General features: G+C 36.5%; 1 protein-coding gene across 1 annotated transcript in view; it reads right to left on the minus strand.

The window, feature by feature from the left end:
- SLC16A10 (solute carrier family 16 member 10) overlaps positions 1-21,651 on the minus strand; it is a 51,484-nt gene that overhangs the window by 5,443 nt on the left and 24,390 nt on the right. The window contains exons 2-5 of the mRNA XM_060753176.2: positions 18,561-18,705; positions 15,893-16,325; positions 6,016-6,159; positions 3,199-3,427 (exon numbers count right to left, since the gene is read on the minus strand). Of these exons, the coding sequence (XP_060609159.2) occupies positions 3,199-3,427; positions 6,016-6,159; positions 15,893-16,325; positions 18,561-18,705 (951 nt within the window). The remainder of the gene's footprint in view (positions 1-3,198; positions 3,428-6,015; positions 6,160-15,892; positions 16,326-18,560; positions 18,706-21,651) is intronic.

The following is a 21,651-nucleotide window of genomic DNA, read 5'->3' on the forward strand; positions in this document are numbered from 1 at the left end:
AAAAGGATGTTGCTCATGTTATTCTGCAGTTCTTAATCCATAATTCCTGTAACTATCCAGAGCTCACTGAGAATGTCAAGGAAGGTAAATTGAGGATTATGCTGGTCCTCAAAGCTGGATTCTGTATGTCATTTGAACCTTCCTATTACTATACACAAAATATACTGAATGTTAGTTGCAACCACTGCTGAGAATATAGTACATCACATCACCATCTCTTACTTTTTTGTTCTCTTCTGGGGAAGGTTCAAAGTACTGCCACTGATTTACAAATTATTAAGTGACTTCTATATCCATAAATAATTGTATTAATTTCCCCCCCCCCCCCAGCATTTTCTGTATAAAATGCTGTTGCTTCTATACAGAATATTTTTGCTTTTATATTTCTAATTGGTTTAATTATACAGTGATGCCTTGAGTTAAGAGTTTAACTTGTTCTGTGATTGAGCTCCTAACTCAAATCGTTCTGCTCTCAGTGAATTTTCCCATTGAAATGCACTGAAATGCTATTAATCTGTTCCAGCTCCCCCAAACCACTCCCCATTTTCTGTTATGTGTTTTTAAATAAGAAAATGTACTTTATAAATAACAAATAATGGATAAATGTGCATTTACATGGAACAATAAAAAAGATCAACTATAAAATGGTAGAAGCGCAAAGTTGTGGCAAGGAAGCACCAAGTACAAAATGAAGAAGCTGAAGCATCTTTTTCTTCATACTGTACTCATTCCAGCCTCCCTCCCTCCCTTGCTCTCTCCCTCTCTCTCTTCATGAAGCCAAACATACTAGGAATAAAAATAACACAAAATCAGCTACTCCAAAATTCCTCAAGCTACACAAGAGAAAAGCAGATAGCAAATTTCCAAAGTGGGCATAAATAAATAAATAAATAAATGTTAGTATCCTTTCTCTAGCACCCTCTAGTGGCCTCCGCCTGGATGATGGAACAGTACCGGAAAATCTAGCAACATAATTCCAGGAGAAGTCATTCAATAACTAGGGATGAGAGGGAAATAGGAGGTCTAAGACCTCGTTCCTTAAAAATCCACATTCTTCAGGTCTCATGCATGCCTCTCACAACACAGGCAGACAGCTCTGATGCCTCTGCAGCTCAAACAATAGCAGCATTGGATTCCCCAGTAAGAGCAGGTTGGTTCATTCTTTGAGTACACCCCAAAGGTGTATGCCCAGTTGTACAGTCAGCCTCTGGCTCCTCATCTGAGAAGTTGGGACTGCATTCATGATCCATCATAATAACCCATTGAGGCTAACCATCCTCATTAAGGTGGAAAGACTTAGTTAAGAAAGAAGTATTATGAAATAAAGAAATCTTCTCACGACAGGAAAAACAGGCCAGAATCTTCTGAATAAATGTCCCCAAAAGGTGAACAGATGGAGTGCAGAAAGGACATTCCTGTCAGGGCGAAGGCAAGGGGGAACTGGGAAGGAGGAACTAGTTGTCCCACTTAGAGAGGAATGAATGACTGACAAACGAAGGCCTATCTATGAGGAGCAAGGGAGGAGCAAGGCCCAACATGAGGACTGCCTTCTAATAATGCAGGAAAAATGACACAGAATGTACAACAAAGTTAACATTTAACTTCAAAAGGAAAAACCTGTCAAAATGAAGGGATGGTTTTAAAAAACCTTGGAAAAGAGGATTAGTCAATCCAATCTCTTCAGGATACTTGTGGATTATTTAAGAACTATGACAGCAAGCTTCTGATGCAGAACGATACGGACAAGTTTTAAAAGATAATATCCTTTTAAACTGACAGAGTCAAAGAAGCCATAAAAATGCAAAGTGGATTATTTTTAAAGGGGGGAAACTCTTGGCTAACTAATCAAGAACAGAAAACAAAATTATTAGCAAAACAAATATCAATGGACAATAAGCAAAAATCTCACCCATGTAAAATAGGTGGGATTATTGATAAATCTATCAGTCCTTTTTTGTTTAATACCAGAATTTCAAACATTAATCTATTTAGCAGCTGATGCACCATTGTCCATACAAGTCCATTTTTATAGGGCATTGATCTCCTGCTTATTAACAAAGCAGGTATCTTCAATGTTACTTTTGTACATGGCTTTTGGCCAGTTTCTTCAATTCTATGCTCCTACCAGAAAAATTCCCACATCTCAACCTCAGCATTTTAGGGTTGAAGTTTGGAGCTGCCACTGACTCGTGGATAATCAGCATACCCAAAACTAGGCACTAGAGGGAAGACTACATGAGATCATTCCTGCAGCTGCCAATATTTTTCCCTTTAAAATATGGCTGCTTTCAGATTGGACACTACTTTCAAAGACATTATAGGGTAATAAAGGCCAAGATAAGTCCTTGAGAATCTGAAGCAACAAATTACCAGTAGTGGAAATCAACAGTGATCAAATGTATTTTAAAGTTCTTGGTATTAGAGAAAGGCCTCACCTAGCCACAGCTAAAAAGGAACCGAACATGCAAGATACTTCTCTGATATGTTGACTGGAGTGGTGCCAAAAACAAGGATATTAATTTCGCATGGCTGAAGTTTTGCAGTTCAGAGGTGTATACGCAGATCCTATTTGTGTGGCTATATGGAGGTCATGAAATACAGTTTCCTGTAACACTTTAGGAGGAACTTGGCTTTGTTTCAAAAAGGTATAGAATGGCAAACTAAAAACAGACACTAAATTCATAAACTGAAGTGTGCTTTCTATACAAGCAAAATATTCTAATCCTGCAATGCTTTTTCCATCATCCTATAAGGCAGCAAAAATCAATGCTTATAAGGCTAGAACTTTCCTTTTTGGTTGTATTTTTTTCTTTTCAATTATATAATCCAAGTCATAACTGGGTCAAATATCAATATGTCCAAAATGCCCACATATCTTTTGGAAACAGATAATGCAGGTCTAGCCTCTTCATCAGGTGGGCAGAAATACTCTACATGGCCACTGCAACTAACTTAAAGCTTCTCAGTGGACTAGAATAAAGGAGCAACTTAAGGAAAACAAAAAGCTTCTATTTTATCAAAGTACAGATGGCTGGTATCAGTCTAAAACAACCTCCAACAACTGTTCATTGTCAGCATTCAGACTACCCATTCAGGCTAATTAGCTCTTAATAAGTTAAGCAGTGCCATACTATTGTATACTTTATAAATTTCAGATGTGATGACTATACTTTATTCACTTAAAAATATTCTGCTTACCTGCAATAGGTGGGCCAACTGTCATTGGTATAGACATAAAGCCCAAGAGGAATCCAATTGCCTGAGAAACATACTGTGCGCCAACGAGCTCAAAGGCAATGGGTGCCATGATGCTAATGAAGCAACCATCAAAAAGACCCATGAAGAGGCAGACAGCAATGAGGCCTCCAAAGGTATAGCATAAGGGAATCATCATAGACATCAGGCCAATGAGGAAAAATGAAATAACCTGTACATTGGAAAGGAGGAAGAAAGCGTCAAATTGTATTACAGAGATATAGAACAAAGGGACTGGATTCAGGCTAATGTGATTGTACAGCTATTCCAGAGGATTTGAGGGCTATCTCCTTCCTCTCATGGAAGGCTCTTTAACCCAGGAGATAATTTTATGAAAGAATTTTTTTGGTGATAAATTCTTTTCCTCTTCAACTTCCACTCACTAACACATATGGAGGCTGCAAGAAGAAGGGGAAGTTCACAAAAAGCTGCTTCTTCCCCATCATGTGCAGAATGATGGGACACAACCACCAGCTACTACGATATTTATTCCAAAGGACCAACATTTTTTGAAAAGATCGAAGTTTCATTGCAAGATAATGACATTTCTCCATCATTCAGACAGCAATATTTGCATGACATGGCTATCACTGAACACTATTTGTTATATGCTATGATGACTGATACAGGCCCTCTCAATATTTATAACAATGATCTAAATCAGGCACCCTCAAACTGTGGCCCTCTAGATGTTTCAGCCTCCAACTCTCAGGAATCCTAGCCAACTTGTTCAATGCTCAGGAATTCTGAGAGTTGGATGTCAAAACAGCTGGAGGGCCACAGTTTGGGGGTGCCTGATGTAAACTGTTGTGCTAAAGACCAGCTACGAGATGTTGTACAGTTGCAACTTCCATAAGTCTTAGTCAGTGTAGCCAATAGTAAGGGATTATGATAGCTACGGTCCAATAACATTTGGAAGATCACGTTCTCTATGTGAATAGATAGGAAATTATCTGCCTTTAGATAGAGAACAATCTCAGTTTTTCATGCTAGCTTTTAACAATAAGACAGGTAAGTTGAATTTAGCAATATGGCAATGTCTTCCCTTTGTCATAGTTTTGCTTGAATCCTATTTGTCAATTTCAATCAAATTAATCATTCAAATAAATTGTTAAGTGCTAAGTCAACATGAAGGTAAATTTCACTGCTTTAATGGGCATATTCTAAATGCAGACAAACAACAGGATTTATGTCAGTGTTATGTCACTTCATACATTACTAGAATAAAGGGGGAGGCATTATTTGAAGGCTATGTACTGCTTGACTATTTAAGTAATTTTCCTCCGGGGGGCAGGGGGAACTGAGCCCAACACACAGGAAGACAATCTTCTCATAGCCCAGTTCAATCTCATGGGGTGCAAGTTTACTGCAACAGAATTCAAGCTTATAGGATGAATGTCTGCTAAAATCACACCAGCCAATACAAGACTAATATAACCTAACTGCTATACTATATTGTCTCTCACAAATGTGGTTTCAGTCAAATAAAGCAATCAAAATTCATGTATGATTTTGAAACAAAACAAATCAGTACATTGGCCTATAGTATTTAAACAGTCGTAAAATACTAGATATAAATCCTGTATTAAGATTAGGATCTTGGGGTTCAAATTTTTTGTAAGGGAAAGAGTCAATCACTGCTGACTCACTCTTCCTCTGCTCAGGAATGCTGTTTTCTAAACTGAAGCTTCAAAGAAGAATCCATTTAGCTTCTCTTCCTGCTATCTACAGACTCCAGTGAATCAACCATATGTATCCCTTCCTAATCACTGCAGGTGAGGAAATATTTATTCAGGCTACAGTAGACTGAACAAAAGGATTTACTTCGATGCCATATCTTGCAAAGTGGCCCTGCTGAGCCTTGAATCTAAAGATATCCTTCTTTGCATTCTGATTAAAGATCTCTGTGGGACTCAAACTTCAAGAGGAACTATTGTTTCATCTTTGTCTTCCTTAAATCCAACAGGCTTCCTGCCTGATAAGGATTTTCACAAAGCAAACTTCAGAATGCCCACAACTGCACTGGATCACAGCTAGCAGTTTGGACTATGTGGGTCCAAACTGCTTGTTTAGCTATTCTACTGAAGTGGTACCTATGCTTGGGCCAACTGTAAATTAAAATGGCTCACATTCAAACCAATTAAGAGAACAAAACAGTAGGAGTAAAAGAGCACAGAAAATAGTATAGGCAGGGCACCCAAAGTAGTAACTGTCAAACATCTGTGCCCCATATTCAGTCTGGAAATTTGATAAAAAAATAGATGAATGTGGAAAGCGTTCATTGATCACTCAAAGCTGACATCTTCTTTTAACTACTCAGTTCTTCTTTAAACAAATCAGCCCCTTCACACTCCCAATGATGTAAATAGGAAAAATATGAGTATATAGGCCTCTATGAAGTCCAAAGGTTTCAAGAGTCATTCTCACTTCTCTTCCTTCATAATTGCAAGATGCCCTTAGTGAAAGCCTAGTCAGTACTGCTCAGGCTTTCATCATCATTCAGAAATTCCAGAAAACCAGAATAGGGTAGAAACACCATCACTGTTTGCTCCTACTCTTCTAGTTTTATAAAGTACATTCAGTTAAGTGTTATATCACAAGTAAAATGTATGTATGACTTTATGTCATGGTATTACATGAGCAAACCATTCTGTTTCATAAAGTGCAGGGTGGTTAAAAAAAAGACAAAAAGAACAAGTGGTCTTACAGATCTTGTAAAATATTGCTTCTAATCTTATTATCAGTTGCACAAAGCTGTACCTGTAGATAAACCTTCTTTGCACCAGGAATATAATCTGCTATTCTGCCAAAGATCAATCGTCCAACTCCTGAAGTAATACCAAGGCAAAGCAAAAGTGTTACATCTGGAACATCTTTACCGATGCGCTCTTCCACGTGATTCAACTGTTCAAAAACAGAAAAAAGAGTTGAATTTAGCAAGAGATTCTACCTATATATATCACACAGAATTTGATATATTGTCAGTCTTTTTGTCAGTCTGTTGTCAGTTTTTTTAAAGTCCTACTTTTATCAATCCAGTTTATGCTGAGGTATCAATAAGCCTTATGCCCATGCATACAGCATCTCATTCCCTTCCTTCATGAGCTGTCTAAGTGCAATGCTAAACTAGCAACAATCCAAAGTTAACTTCAAACTGTCTTTTAAAATATTTTCTTATTCAACACAGATACCAATGTTTTCCAGTTTTTATGAGTTATGAAACAATGGATGATCAGAAACATTCCAGCTTACATATATACTTGTGTCAAAGCCAACCTCATATATAAGTAAGAGAAGATTTTGGAGCCAAAATGATGGGGTTTGATATGATTGACAGATAAGTTGAGGGTCATTCTTTAGAAAAGGGAAAGTACCAGCACTGCCTTTGGGGGGGGGGGGGGGGCTGCTGCCATTGTTCTGCCCAGGCATACAAAAAGGCCTTTCAACACTCTAATCAGAGAAGAAGATTGCCCCTTGAGTGATACAAGTTATGGTAAAGTATTAACTGTTATCAAAAAAGGAACCATCCCACTCTCTGAGTAGAGTAACAAAAGGTGCGAACTAATCCATCCTGGGATAACTTCACCAGTCTACTCTCTCAGCAATCCTTTTGAAGGGAAGTGCTATTTTCCCATCCAGACATTCAAAAAGGCTAGAAGTAGCACAACAGCAGAGAGAGTAGTGAGGGTCAGTGTTGGGGTTTTTTATGTTCTCCCAGAATTAACTCACCTTTCACCACTTTACCCAGAGAAGGGATTGATTCCTTTTTAGATATGAATTAAGATATAGTACCTATACTGATCGGTAAGTTGTCCCAGGATTTTGGGGGTTAATCTTGATTAAAAATTTAGACTTATACATGGTATTTGCAGTACTTACATCTTACACAAAGGAAGAAATGAAGGACTATTCATAATTGAGCTTACAGCTGAGATACATATAAAGAAGCAAAATTAAAAATAGAAAATATATATAATAAAGTATGGAAATGGTCTTACATCCTAGTGGATAAAATGAATTTCTAGTTCAAATTAGTTACAACACATTGAAAACCACCAGAACAAAACTTAACTAGAATCCCAGTTAACACCCACACCAACTTAATTGAAACTGTTAATAGGTAAAAGATCCTAATAAAATTATTAAAGAAAATGAAAGAACGCAAATCTTTTGATGATTTTACAAGTCCATTGGACAGCGTATCTTCCCCTTGCCTGTTGGCCATACAGCTGCCTGCCTGCATCCCTGTTGTGGCCTTGCCTGCCACTGGACTTGTCGTCCTCTTATTGAGCTACTGATTCTTACTTGCTTCACCACTGATGTTCCACATTGTCTCCTCCAGGTTTGGGACCAATGTTACTTGCTAGTTTCTAACAATAATAATAATACTAATATTTTCTGGTGCAATTTTTTTTTTTTTGGTTTTGGGGTTTTGAAAATCAGGGTGCACACACATTCAAAGGTAGTATATGAGAGAATGATTGAGCTGAGGTTACATTGTGAGCTTCATGGTTTCATGGAGCAGCCTGATCCAAACATGCGACAGTGAACTAAGGAATTGGACTGAGAACAATCTTTTCCTTTTGTCACCCCTTGGGAGTATGCTTAAAGGTAAAGGCAAGGGCCTCCAAATCAAGAGGCTGACCTAATGTCAAAGGAACATAAGGTCATATCTCCATCTTGACTGCTGAGACCAACACAGGAAAAGGCTTGAATTGAATAGCAGTCAGAAGCAGGACATTTAGAGCTATTTGTGGACTTCTTCAAATGACCTCCAGAGGCAGTAGGGGTAATAAAGATCAGGGTAGTAAGTCTCTGTGACTTCTGTTGATTGGCTTGTGCAAAACTGATACGGTCTGCTTTCAGAGAAGAGTCTTAAGCCTAAAAAGCAGTTTTTATTTATTTGTGGAATAAATGCCTTACAGTGTACACAAGACCTCACGTTATAGCCTTTTCTCAGGCACAACAGATAATGTGAATGATGATCCATTTGAATATTTTTGTCACACAAGGTACATTTCTTAAAGGAGTCAGATGAAGTCAGAGTAGGTCACCAAAACCAAACCACAAAGTAAATCAAACAATCTTAATAAAGTTGAAAGACAGAGTCTAGAACAAAGCCAAGTTGATATCCAAAGGAAGCAAGCCAAAATAAAGCCCCATCCCACCCCCGAAAAAAGAAAAGAAATGTAGCAGAAAAGAAGTTCTGTCAATGGTGATGCTGCAAAGGACAAAAAAGAACTGAAGATTTGAATGGAAATAGGTTGGTCAAATAAACATGGAAAGGAGGAGTTACTGACAAAATGCTTGCATAACAGCTCTAGAAGGTTCCAAATGATGCACTATATAGGTTCAATAAACCCATTTGTGTGAGTCACAGAGACTATGAAGAACTAAGCAGTACTTGCTTCTGAATGAAAACGAATGCCTTGTCCTTTATAATGGATTTAAGTAATTCAGTCATATAATATGCCTCTTGGCTCTTCTAAATCAAAGCTAAACAACCTTGCAAAGATGTGCTGTCATTTAAAATAACCAATGTGAAATTTTAAAAAAATTAAAAGGGAGGAATGCATCCAGCTTCTGCTTGATAATTTCCTCATGCTCTGACTTCCACAATGCTAATCTGTCCCAAATAATAATGAAGCTTTGCATTCCCTCCTCAATACAACACTTGTAATAAAGCCAGCGACACACCAATAGTGTTAACTATCACCAGGGATTAACATGAAGAAAAATACCATTGAATACAGTAACATAAATGTTTATACTGTTTAATTCCCAGGACTTTATATTACTTTTCCTGTTAACTTCCACAAGGGGAGAATGTCTCTGCAGCTACTATCTCACCTCCCATGGTAACTTTTAACAGTAATAGTTTTAATAGTTACGATTCAATTTATTTCCTATTCTGTGTATGTACATCAGCTCCATTGTTCCATATTATTGCAATTGTGAATGATGAACACAGATTATTGACCTCTATTCCAAAATAATATTCCTTCCTTGTGGAAAATTATTTCTCAAATTTCAATAATGCAAACTGAATACATGCTAAAATAATTATCATTAATGTTAGGTTTTGGGTACACATACTGGGTGCATTTTTTCTTCCCAAAACACATTTGCTTTTACTCCATGATATTTGGCTTTAGATCTTTACGTTCTCTCTATCCTGGAAGTAGTTTGGTGGATAGCATGCAATCCTTCTTAGTTTGGGTGAGAAAAGGCTTCCGAAATTCTGTTACATGTGTGAAACTCACCATGGTGTCCTCAAAATTATGCACTTTGTGCAGATTCCTACTCAAGTTCATAGCAACAAGATTCTAACTTCTCTGAATAGATTATGAATAATTAAATTACAAATGTGGAAATGTGTATGTTGTTGTAGTAAGCCTTCATGTTGTTTCTGACTTATATCAACCCTAACATGAATCCATTACCGAGTCTTCTTGGCAATATTTCTTTGGAGGGTTGCCTTGCCTATGAACTCAGAGAAAGTGATGTGTCCCAGATCATTCAGAAAGTTTCCATGTATGAGCAGGAAATTTGAATGACAAATAGAAAGTAGATATTGGAGATTGAGACTGTAGTCCTGTGTCAACTTACTTGGAGGCAAGTCACAGTCAATTCCAAAGGAATCACTTCTAAATAAACTTATAGAGGAAAAGGTGTTAAGGATTAAATTCCTTCTTAGTTCTGAGATACGAATGCATTCTACCCTACTTTAAAACTCTGGAATTAATCCAAGTGAATCATAAAGAAAACCATTTGATATACAATGTCAGCCAGCATTAACCATAACTGACTGTTTTCTAGACACACTATCAAATTTCATCTGTCATGCCTCACCCTGCTTTTACCCTTTTGACTTTGTGCTCTGTGATACCAATTCTGAGAAATGATTACCTCCTAAGAAAAATAAGTACTGAGAAGTAGTCACTGAAAAATTATAATCCCTGTTAAATTTTCCATGGTACTAATAAAGAATGTACTATACAGTAGAAAAATAGTTTCCCGGCACTTTTCATATGTACGATAATCTACTACTTTCAGATGAAAGTAAATGGTGTGACTAATCAAACATAAGCACTGCCACACCAATATTGACAAGTGCAAGGAAAGATAAAAAGTACGGAGCAGTTACAGAAGTGAATAAAGGGGGGGAATTTCACTAACCTGGACAGTCAAATTGCAGCAGAAGTTGAGATCTGAAGGAAGATAAATGTAAAGATTAGAAAAGCAAGTAAAGCACACAGAAGCCGCTGAAGATCTGGTGCCTTGAAAAATATCGAACTGAAAAATCAAATTGGCAGTGGAATAAACAAGCACCATATTAATTTTTAGATATGAGAGGTGTGGAAGGTATCATGGATGAAGAAGCAAAAAGAGAGGAAAAGACAGAAAAAGTGGAAGAGAGTATTAGTATGATTGACAGTCACACTTTTGACAGAACATATTCAAAATCATCAAAACGGTAATACTTGAATTATAGTATTACTTTAAAAAGGGAGAAGGCAAAAAGAATTGTTTGAAAGCAATTGTATTAAAAAAACTGGCAGAAAATTGTTTGGAGAACTAAGTAAAGTATATTACTGCTGAATTCATACATCTATAATTACATAAAATGGTTAAATGTGCTTTAGACCCAATGAAATGGGTGGACTAATATCAAGTGATGACTGGATTGTGCCCTAGATATTTGTTTTAGCCCTAAACGGTTCCAGCCCAGTTTACCTGTCTGAACATATCTCCCTCTACGAACCATCAAGAACCCTAAGATAATCCAGGAAGGCCCTGCTCTTGGTCCCACCACCATCGCAGTCGCATTTGGTGGGGATGAGAGACAAGGCCTTCTCCGTGGTGGCCCCTCGGCTATGGAACTCCCTTCCTAATGAAGTTACATCTGCCCCCTCACCTCCTGACCTTCCAGAAGAAACTTAAATCCGGTTTATGGGATCAAGTATTTGCAGAATAGACTGTTTTTACTGGTGAAGATTTTATTTGACTACAATTGGACTGATTTAAATGATTTTAACCCGGCAAACTGTTTTTTAAATGTATATTTATAACTATTTAAATGTATATGGCTGTATTTTGTGTTTTACATTATGTTGGAAGCCATCCTGAGTCCCTCCTTGGAGGTTGAGAAGGACGGAGTACAAATGTTCTAAATAAATAAATAAATTTTAAAGGAAGGGGTAGGAGAGGTACATATAGTATGGAGAGGGGTGCTTGAACTTTAATGCATTTTTCATCAATTTATTTACTGAAATTACCAAAAAAATAACAGAGAGAGAATATGAACATTGTAGTTGAGAATTATTTGTGGCTAGATCCAAAGGGCTCATCCCACAGTGGGAGGCTACTTCTTCATATCCAAGAGTGGGGGCTGCATTTTCTTCTCGTTCTTCTCTTCAGCTGCACGCCCCTACAGAATTTCCCTACCTTTGATATTTTCCGAACTTCAAGGCTGCCACAGGCAATAGTAAAGCCTCATTATCATCTCCTTAACTTGTTGCCCCTAATTTAGAGCATTTGGAAAAACATAGGATGTATCTCTATGTAGAAAATGAACAGAATTATTCTGTTTTCTTAGGAAAGAACCCATTTTGTACATTCTACATCTAGCTGATGCCATATATAACATTTCCCAGATAAAATTCCTAAAAAAGTACACACTTAGACTTCACTAAGTAGTTAACCACTGTTTTAAATATCTTAAGGGGGAGAGTAAACTGAACATGAGCAGTGTAGTCTGATATTGGTGGTGGGGAATCAATGTAATGCAGTGGCTCTCAACCTGTGGGTCCCCAGGTGTTTTGGCCTACAGCTCCCAGAAATCCCAGCCAGTTTACCAGCTGTTAGGATTTCTGGGAGTTGAAGGCCAAACATCTGGGGACCCACAGGTTGAGAACCATTGATCTAGCGTCATGTAATGAGAAGTTACTTTAGCATATCCACACAACACAGTTATTTTAAAAAGGGTTCAATTTTTGCTGTCATGATTTCAGCCTACCGATTTCTCCAGCAAGTAATTCCATCTATTTCAAACATTATTTTTCTGTTGTGGTGTGCCTTCAAGTTGTTTCAGATTTATGGTGACCCTATCATAGGCGTTCTGTGCAAGATTTGTTTAGAGGGATCTTTTTCTGAGGGTTTCCCTCCCTCAGACTGAGAGAATATGACTTATTGTTAATTTTTTCATGTTATGTTTATTTTTGCTCTTTTAGCCTTGTACAACACTTTGAATCTCATCCACGGGAGAAAAGCAGGATATAAATAAATAATAATAATAATAATAATAATAATAATAATTATTATTATTATTATTATTATTGAAGGTCGCCCAGTGGTTCCATGGCTGTGTAGGAATTTAAACCCTAGTCTCCAGAGTCACAGTCCAGTACTCAAACCACTACACTATATTGCTTCTACTTTAAACCACGAACTCAAAGATTCTGTAGGATTGAAGCATGACATTTATAGCAGTTTCAAACTGCTATAAATATGTAGTACATATACACAATATATATGAAACACCATAATGTCCAGCCCAGATAAGGATCCAGGGATCCTTTAAATCAGTGTTCAGATGTTTGGAAGCCTGGATCTAAACAGTTCTAGTCAGAATAGTGAATTGACAGATGTGGAGAAGCCTCTCAAAATTAGAACAAAATCATTTTTTCTAATCAAAGTTAGCCTTAGCATTATCATAACCAACTGAACGTCCCATTCTAGTCTACATAAGTCGATCATATGTGGGTATCAGAAATACATTGTGTGTGTGCTTCAAAAAGCTGTGGCTCTTCGGATTCAGCATCTTGTCCAATAGGGTACTTTCTTCACACCATCGTTTGACATTTGCTTTTAAATACTTCCCCTTCTTTTGCCATCAGTTTTTTTGAAGCTGAGTCCAATATAATGCATGCAATCCCCGACTTACAAATATCTGACTTAAAAACGATTCACAGTTAAGAAAGGAAGTGAAACAACAGAAAGTAAGATAAATTTATCCCTCAGAAGAGAAATTCTTTCTCTTATCATAGGGAGTTATCATAGGAAAAAGGCATCTCAACTGAAGCTTTATCACTAATTCTTGTGTACGGAGAAGAGCTAACCACAGACCACCTATTACAATGCAGCCTGAGCCCTGCCACCTGCACAATGAAGGACCTTCTTGTAGCAACACCAGAGGCACTCCAAGTAGCCAACTACTGATCAAAGGACATTTAGTATAATGCCAAGTTTTTAACTTTGTTTATGTTTTTAAATATATTACAACTGTACCCTCAATTCGCTTTTGACATGATAAATAAATAAACTGTTTCCACAACAAGTGCTTTTTTAAAAATCCAATTATTACAGGACAGAAAGTAAAGTGAAATCTTTTGAACAGTGACACAGACAGCAAGCAAACCACAAGGGTGTTAACCCTTCCCTAGGCTATCCAAAGCTCATGTATATGTATATGTATATATGGATGAAGTTATACTTTAAAAATGCACCTGTTCTGAATGACAAATTAAATTTAAGAACAAACCTACAGAAACCCAAAACAACACAGATCAAGATCTGCAAGTGGAAGGTCAGATTTTAGAATCAAGAAGTCATCTTCCAACCACCCCTCCCAAGACTAAAACTAAATGCTGTTCACACAATTGTTACTGCAGGTATTCAGCAAAATTCTTTTCTCTATCATGGTTAAAATTTTTTTAAATAGTATGGAAAATTTCTGAGGAAGCAATATTGCTAAGAATAGGCTTATCAGTCAGTTTGCAGGACTGATATATAATAAAAAATATCTAATAAAATCTAGAGACAAAGTCTGCAAAATATTCTCTGAATGAATTGGAAATTCTATGTGCTACAATTCTGGCACACATTACAAATTTCAAATTATACACAGCAGCAAAATCTCAAGTAAAACCTTTGATTGTTGTATTTCGTTCAATTTTTCAAGTTTATAGGAATACATTTGATATAAAGTTCCTGTATTAATATACTGCAAAACGCGCTATCTATGGATTTGTGCTAGTTGAAGCAAAATATAATCAAAAACAAAAGAGATTGCTCAATGCACATATTTTTTCTTCCCTATCGTAGTCTGTCCAAGAAAGAAGGAAGAAGGGGAAAGGAAATACATTTCTAGAACAAGCATCCAGATATATAGTAAGAGATAAGACAGAAATAAAGTTTGAATTCAGAAGAAGAAATGTCAGGATGGAGGAGAAATGAGTTCAAGAGAGCAGAGGAACTAACATGTGGAATTGCAACTGTATCTGTATACTGCCAATTATATTGTGAAACAAAAATATCATACATTGAAAGATACGGCTATCAGTATATCTTTTATCTTTTTCACCTTTATGCACCCATCTCACTCAAATCTGTACACTTCTCTAAGAGGTGAATCACTCCAGCATTGGAAATTCTAATACTGAACAATACAAGAAAGTGCAGTCTTTCAATATTTTCTAGAAACAGAGGATTAGACAGAAAATTATAATATAGTTACATTTTAAATCTGTAACCTCTTTAAAACTAAATAGATTTTAATAAAAATATTTATACTACTTGAGGCATTTTCAAATAAAATGTGCATTCATTATGATTTTAGTATTGGATGAGATATTATATTGTGATTTTAAAGCTTGTATGTTCCATTACTAGTGCCAAAATAGGAAGGACATGGACAACAATTTTTCTATGCTTGAAACCACTTTTCTGTGCCCCTCATAGCACACTTAAATGCAATGCACAAATCTCTTAAATTTAGTTTTAGATTTTTGTCCTAATCAGTAACCCATGGTAATCAACTTTGGAACAATGCAGAATCCTAAATCAAACCATAATATTTCCTCGTAAAGAACAGGAAACTACAATTAATAGGAGACTTCCTGAATTACAATATAAACTCATGTACAAGTCTAGAAATTTGAGTTAAGAAATCTGTCCCCAAAATCTGGGTCAACTTATCCATGATCAATGTAAGTACTGTATCTTAATTTGTATTTAAAAAGGAATCATCCCCTTACAGAGTAGGGTAGCAAAACTTAGACTATCCTAGCAGAACCTAAAAGAAGCATTGAATCCCATCTACACTCTGCACCATGGTGCCACTCCTGGTCTTTGTCTGGGCAAAAAAATGGTAGCAGTGGTGGCCTGGCATGGCTGGTCCCCTGAGACAGCCATGGCACCTTCTCCTCTCTGCGGAATGACTCTTAGCTTTTGGTTCCCAAAATTCCCCTTGGCTCATACATGAGACAGAGTTATACACGAGAATATACAGTAATTACGTTCCACAAGAATGGCTGTGTAAGCACCATTTAGTAATTTAAAATATGACAATCTACCTCATATACAAAGAACTTACCATCCTCCTTTCATTCGTATCTCTGCCAAATATAGTTTTTAACAATCAACATTTGTTCTTAATTACTGCAAGATGCCGTTAAACTAACAAAAACATAAATATATTTAAATAATATCTGATAAAGAAATAAATCCAATTGTTTCTTCCTTATGTATTCTTCAGTTAAAATATAAAATAGAATCTGTATTTGTTTTTAAATCCATCAGCTCATTAAATTACATGATCAATATACTATACATCTAAAGAAATACATATACTTACTAAATGAACATAAGGTATGAAATATCCAAATAAGGCAGTTGGAATTCCAAAAGCCCAGATTCGATAACTTGTTATTTTGAAAATGGAAAAATGGAAAATTGTTTTTACAGGTGGAAAACTGAACTTGTTTTTTTCTCCACTTTTTTTGGCAGTAGGAATGAGGGGCTTATAAGTAAAGCCAGCCAGGAAAAGAACAAATACAAAAATGCACAGGACCCGGAAAGTGTTGTAAAGGCCAACTTTGTCAGTCAGCACATTTAAAAGGAAAGGCAATGTTACTGTAAACAAGCTACTGCCAGCAGTGACAATTCCATTCACCAGGCCCAGGCGCTTCTTGAAATAATGTCCCAAGATCACCAAGGATGGCTGATACGTAAATGAGCAGCCACAGCCAAATAAAATTCCATGTGTGAAATAAAGAGGCCCAAGTGACCTGCAATAGACCAAAGACACATTATTCACAATATTCTACATATATATTTATGTCATTGTTTAAATTAAAAATTGCAGTCTTCTGAATCAAAATAAAGTTCCAAAATGGTTTTCAGCTAATAAACAGAAAACTATTTATGTCTTAAATCTTTGTAATTCCTAAAAATATAACATCTCAAATCTGATCCAATACAATTTAGTGTGGTCATACTTCAACCCAAAGTTTATCATGAGTATATGTTCTCTATGGATACATGGTCTACATAGTTGGCATGACTGCTCAAGTCAAATTCTGCCATCTATAAAGCCCTAAATGACCCAAAGCCGTATCAGAATCTTATTTTAGGCTTAATATAATTAATCAGAAACCAATGCACTTAAAATGGAACCAGAGCATCCTGCACATTGTAGTTTCTGATCATTTCTAAATATCTTGACACAAAAAAATTGAACCAGATAGAGCACAGCAGACTCTCAGTTAATTGGCACCCTGGGGATTGGTAGATGTTAGATAAATCTATTCTCCGGTTGCTTGAGAGTTACTATTAAAAATAAGCCTAGCTAATACTACACTCCATACTATAGCATAACATGAACTCTACATTGACTTGATATTAACACTGAAATACAGTAACTAAAAGCAAACAAAGACAAACTCGCCACGAAATTGAAAAAGGTAAAAAAAGTACCATCTTTAGAAGATATACCAGCTACCACATTATTTCAAAATTTAAGGTCCATTGCAATTTGACTTTAAAGTGTCCTCCTTGTTAACTGAGGTATGCTTGTACTTTCCTGGTGCAATGGAGGGGACAGTCACTTGTTTCCAGCCATTGTCCTTCCCCACATAGTACACCGTTTCCTCCATTAACTTTGAAGTTAGAGGGGGCAGAATAGTAAATAGTCTAATAAACTCAAAACATGGCTAATAAGTGGACATGGCCAAGGAAATAGTGTATGGCTTGAGGAAAATCTAGAGATTCATATATCCGGAGTATGCATTTGATCAATAGATTTAAGAGTTACTTTAAGAACCACTCAAATAGTGTACATGGAGTGCTTTCCTTACGCTATGATGTGTTACAATTATAATTACAGTCATATGATATTGTTGTTCATTCGTTCAGTCGTCTCCGACTCTTCGTGACCTCATGGACCAGCCCACGCCAGAGCTCCCTGTCGGCCGTTACCACCCCCAGCTCCCTCAAGGTCAGTCCAGTCACTTCAAGGATGCCATCCATCCATCTTGCCCTTGGTCGGCCCCTCTTCCTTTTGCCCTCCACTTTCCCCAGCATAATTGTCTTCTCTAGGCTTTCCTGTCTCCTCATGATGTGGCCAAAGTACTTCAACTTTGTCTCTAGTATCTTTCCCTCCAGTGAGCAGTCGGGCTTTATTTCCTGGAGGATGGACTGGTTGGATCTTCTCGCAGTCCAAGGCACTCTCAGAACTTTCCTCCAACACCAGAGCTCAAAAGCATCTATCTTCCTTCGCTCAGCCTTCCCGAAGGTCCAGCTCTCACATCCGTAGGTTACTACAGGGAATACCATGGCTTTGACTAGGCGGATCTTTGTTGCCAGTCTGATGTCTCTACTCTTTACTATTTTATCGAGATTGGACATTGCTCTCCTCCCAAGAAGTAAGCGTCTTCTGATTTCCTGGCTACAGTCTATGTATATGATAATCATATGATAATCTATGTAAAATATTTCTGCTTTATCAAAACCACTGAGAAAATAATGAGATAACTATAATAGTAAAAGTATTTTAAAAGACCTGCATACACCCTTAAATCCAAATTGAGATTAAGAATGGTAACCTCCTCCCCTTCCTTTCCAACAGCAGCCCATCAAAGTTCTTGGAAATGTAACACAGAACAGGAGAAGCTGCTGAATGGATGATGGCTGAAAATTAGGTGAGTGAAACCAAACTCAACAAAAAATATACCACAGAAGAATATAATTATATTTGAGGATTAGTGTTCAAACACATTATGATTTTAAAAACCAACCAATTACACAAACATCCTACTCATATCAGGAGACACAACCATAAGGATTGCAAATTACTAAAACACTTTAAGCTCTACAGTAATTAGAAGCAACTCTAATAATTTGAGATTATATGATATTGGTTGCTGAAAGCTTTTGAAGTTTTTAATCCAACGTGGCTCAGATTTCAGTACATTGTGAAATATCACTTGCATTCAGAGAATTCAATGAAAAATGAATAATCTTACCTTGCAAACGAGCTTGAAAGGAGCCCAATTAAAGCCACTGTTGCTCCACCAACAGCTACCTTTCGGCAGCCAAATATGTTGGTAAAGATACTGACTATGGGGGAACAGAAGAAGATCATTCCCATTGAAAGGGAATTCACCAGTGCTGTAAAAAGATTAAGATTATCAAAGTTAAGTATGTTTAGAATGGCAGATCTAATTACATGACAGCAGACCATGACTTACAATTGTGACACTATTTTCAGGAGAATACAGAACGAAATCTTGTAAGACAACTAAACTAATAGCCAACATTATATTTACAAAATCAGTCTGGAAAACATCAACAGGTTTTTTCAAAAGGCTGCAAAGGACAGCTATGGAAAACTTTTTTCTTTTGATGTGAACCGAACTTGTTTGGAAATCAGGTGAACACACTTCAAAGTCCACAGTTAGTTTAGGGGATCTGGGCATTGACACAAGAGACATAAAACTTGTAATGAAGCATAAAATGGTGTACATAAACTGCCAGTTTAAGAGAAGTTGGATAACAGCACTACTTACCAATCGCTAATTAAGTAATTTATTACTTAATCTTGCCAACTTAATCTTTTACAAATTGAAGGATTATGATATTAAACCAAAGAATGTGATATAATCTTAAAAACAAAGGAGTTGAAGGGATTGTGGGCAAACCACATTAACCGTAGCAGTAATTAGCCAAGAAAAAATTCTCATCTGGCAGCCACTAGGTGCCAGAAGATGTGGAGATTTCTAGATCAAAGAAAGGGAGAAATAGAAGTTAATTAATGCTAGGTGACATGATGATGCTTAAGAAAAAAGCATATACAGGCTGGATTTGCTCAACAGTGCAATAAAAATAGGTTTGGTGGAGAGGCTGTCTTTTTAGTATCACAGACCACATTGCTCCCAGGGCAATTTGTAAGAGTTATATGTCCACAGCAGATGTGATCAGAGCAATAAGTAGGCAAATCCATTTCTGTTTTCTCTCTACACCTCTTCTCTTTCTCCCTTTTTTCCACCTCTTCCTCTATAGCTAGTGGGCTGCCTGGGGAAGTGACATATCACTCTTTCAGGATACTGAATTCATACAAGAGGATTTAAAACTGGGCTGAGAGCAAGTATGTAAAGCCTAAAGTTATCTTTGTATTAAAAAATGTCAATTTTTTTATAGTCAATATGCTAAAGTTAATGAAAGCCAAAGTTCCTCCAAAATGTAAAACACGTTGTCAATGCTAACACAGGAAAACAGGAAAACTACAAGAACGTATAGTATCTAGTACAGGGTCCATCTTCAGCACTTCTGATAATATTGGCTATGCTGAATTTATGAAATGTATTTGAAATGCTATCAAATAGTAAAACATATGTGAATGTACCACAATGGCAGACTAAGAATTTGTGATATTATGAAATATTATGAGGCCTCAGATATTACAAATATAGTAAATGTCAATGTCCCTTGCTACCTTGCTCTACTACAAGCACAATGTTCCCTGCAGGAATGGGAAATGCCCATTATAAATAGAAGATACTGTATGTACTAAAAACTAAAAATGAGAAATGTTCCTATTAGACATAATACAGACCTCAAATGTCTATGAAGGATAATGTGTCCAGACTGAAAATCTGTGTGAGATATGAACCATCACAAGGGATGGACTGTTGTATATAACAAAAAAGTCAAATCACATGTTCATTCTCTTGACATATACATTCTCTGAAAGTGCAAAACTGAATGCATACTTATGAGGAATGTTGATGTTGACCTGCCTACAAGACCATATTGTTGTTTACAACCTTGATAGCTCAAGTGAACAAAACAACAAAACATAAGCAATTCTAAGCAGCAAATGGCAAACATAAGGAACTTCAGTACATCAATAAAAAGATGTGATGCTGGAACCATGCTTGTTTCAACTTGTAAATTCCATTAGCATAAAGTTTATTCAATATACTGCTATTTTATTAAAGCTACATAGCAGCCAGTTTAAGGATTAAGTGTTCTACCAGTTTCAGTGAGAATGAATGTTGTGGGTAAGCAGGCTGAATATGGGTTAGCAGTGTTATTGTATTAAATTACAAATAATAATGGAGCATCATCCAGAACAAGAGCAAGACCACAAAATAAGTCATTAATTCTGTTCCCATACAATCTGCCTCAGGCATTTAGGTGATTTGGGGAGCAGCTACTACAACTAGCCAGAAGCCTACTAGCAACAGTCACCCAGTAGACCTTTCCATTAGCCACCCCAACACTCTGGAATGACCTGCTGGAAGAGACCCAACAGTTACATTGGCTGTCAGAGCTTAAAACAGCTTCCAGCAGACCTATCCAGTCAATTTTAATGTGTGAATTTTACTGGAAAGGTGAATTTTAATCTATATTTTATCTGTGGATATTTATTATATGCATCTTAATAGTGTTTTGTTTTATCTTGCTGTTTTAATCATGCTGTATCCCACCTCGAGCCACAAGGAAAGCAGGTACATACCAAAAAGCAATATGTGAACCAGGAATAGAGTCAGACTCAAAAGTTCTGCAATTGACCTATCCATAACATTTAGTACATACTGAAGGCAACATTGAAAAGCTACCAAATTATATGGGAAGCACATCTGTTTACTCAAGAGAGCACAATGGGGGAAATGAGAAGAAATAAATATGTGAACTATAGAATTCATTTATTTATATGAATTTTTGTAATGAAATAGATTAAAAATGTAATAAAATTATTAATAAAAAAGTAATTAAAAACAGCTACCAAATTATATCATTTGTAATTGCAGAAAGAGCTGTAATTACTCCAGACTTCCTTTTTAACAATGTATGAACATGTAACTAACAAAACGAATGTGATTTTTATGGAATGGCAGCGATATCATTAAAAAGAGTACTCTTCCTAATAACATTCCGAATGTAATCCAGAACAATTTATAAAAGCATGGCATTTCTTCTTAACAAGTGCCTTCCAGCGTTTTACATACTGATCTTCAGCTGATGGGCTTTGGCATTGAAAGAGAGGAGTTACACTAAAAGTGGCAACAATTTTCTTTTGGTTGTTTAAATTTAAGGAGAGTAACAAAAGGT

Source organism: Anolis sagrei, chromosome 1 (assembly GCF_037176765.1).
Source record: "Anolis sagrei isolate rAnoSag1 chromosome 1, rAnoSag1.mat, whole genome shotgun sequence".
NCBI lineage: Eukaryota > Metazoa > Chordata > Lepidosauria > Squamata > Dactyloidae > Anolis > Anolis sagrei.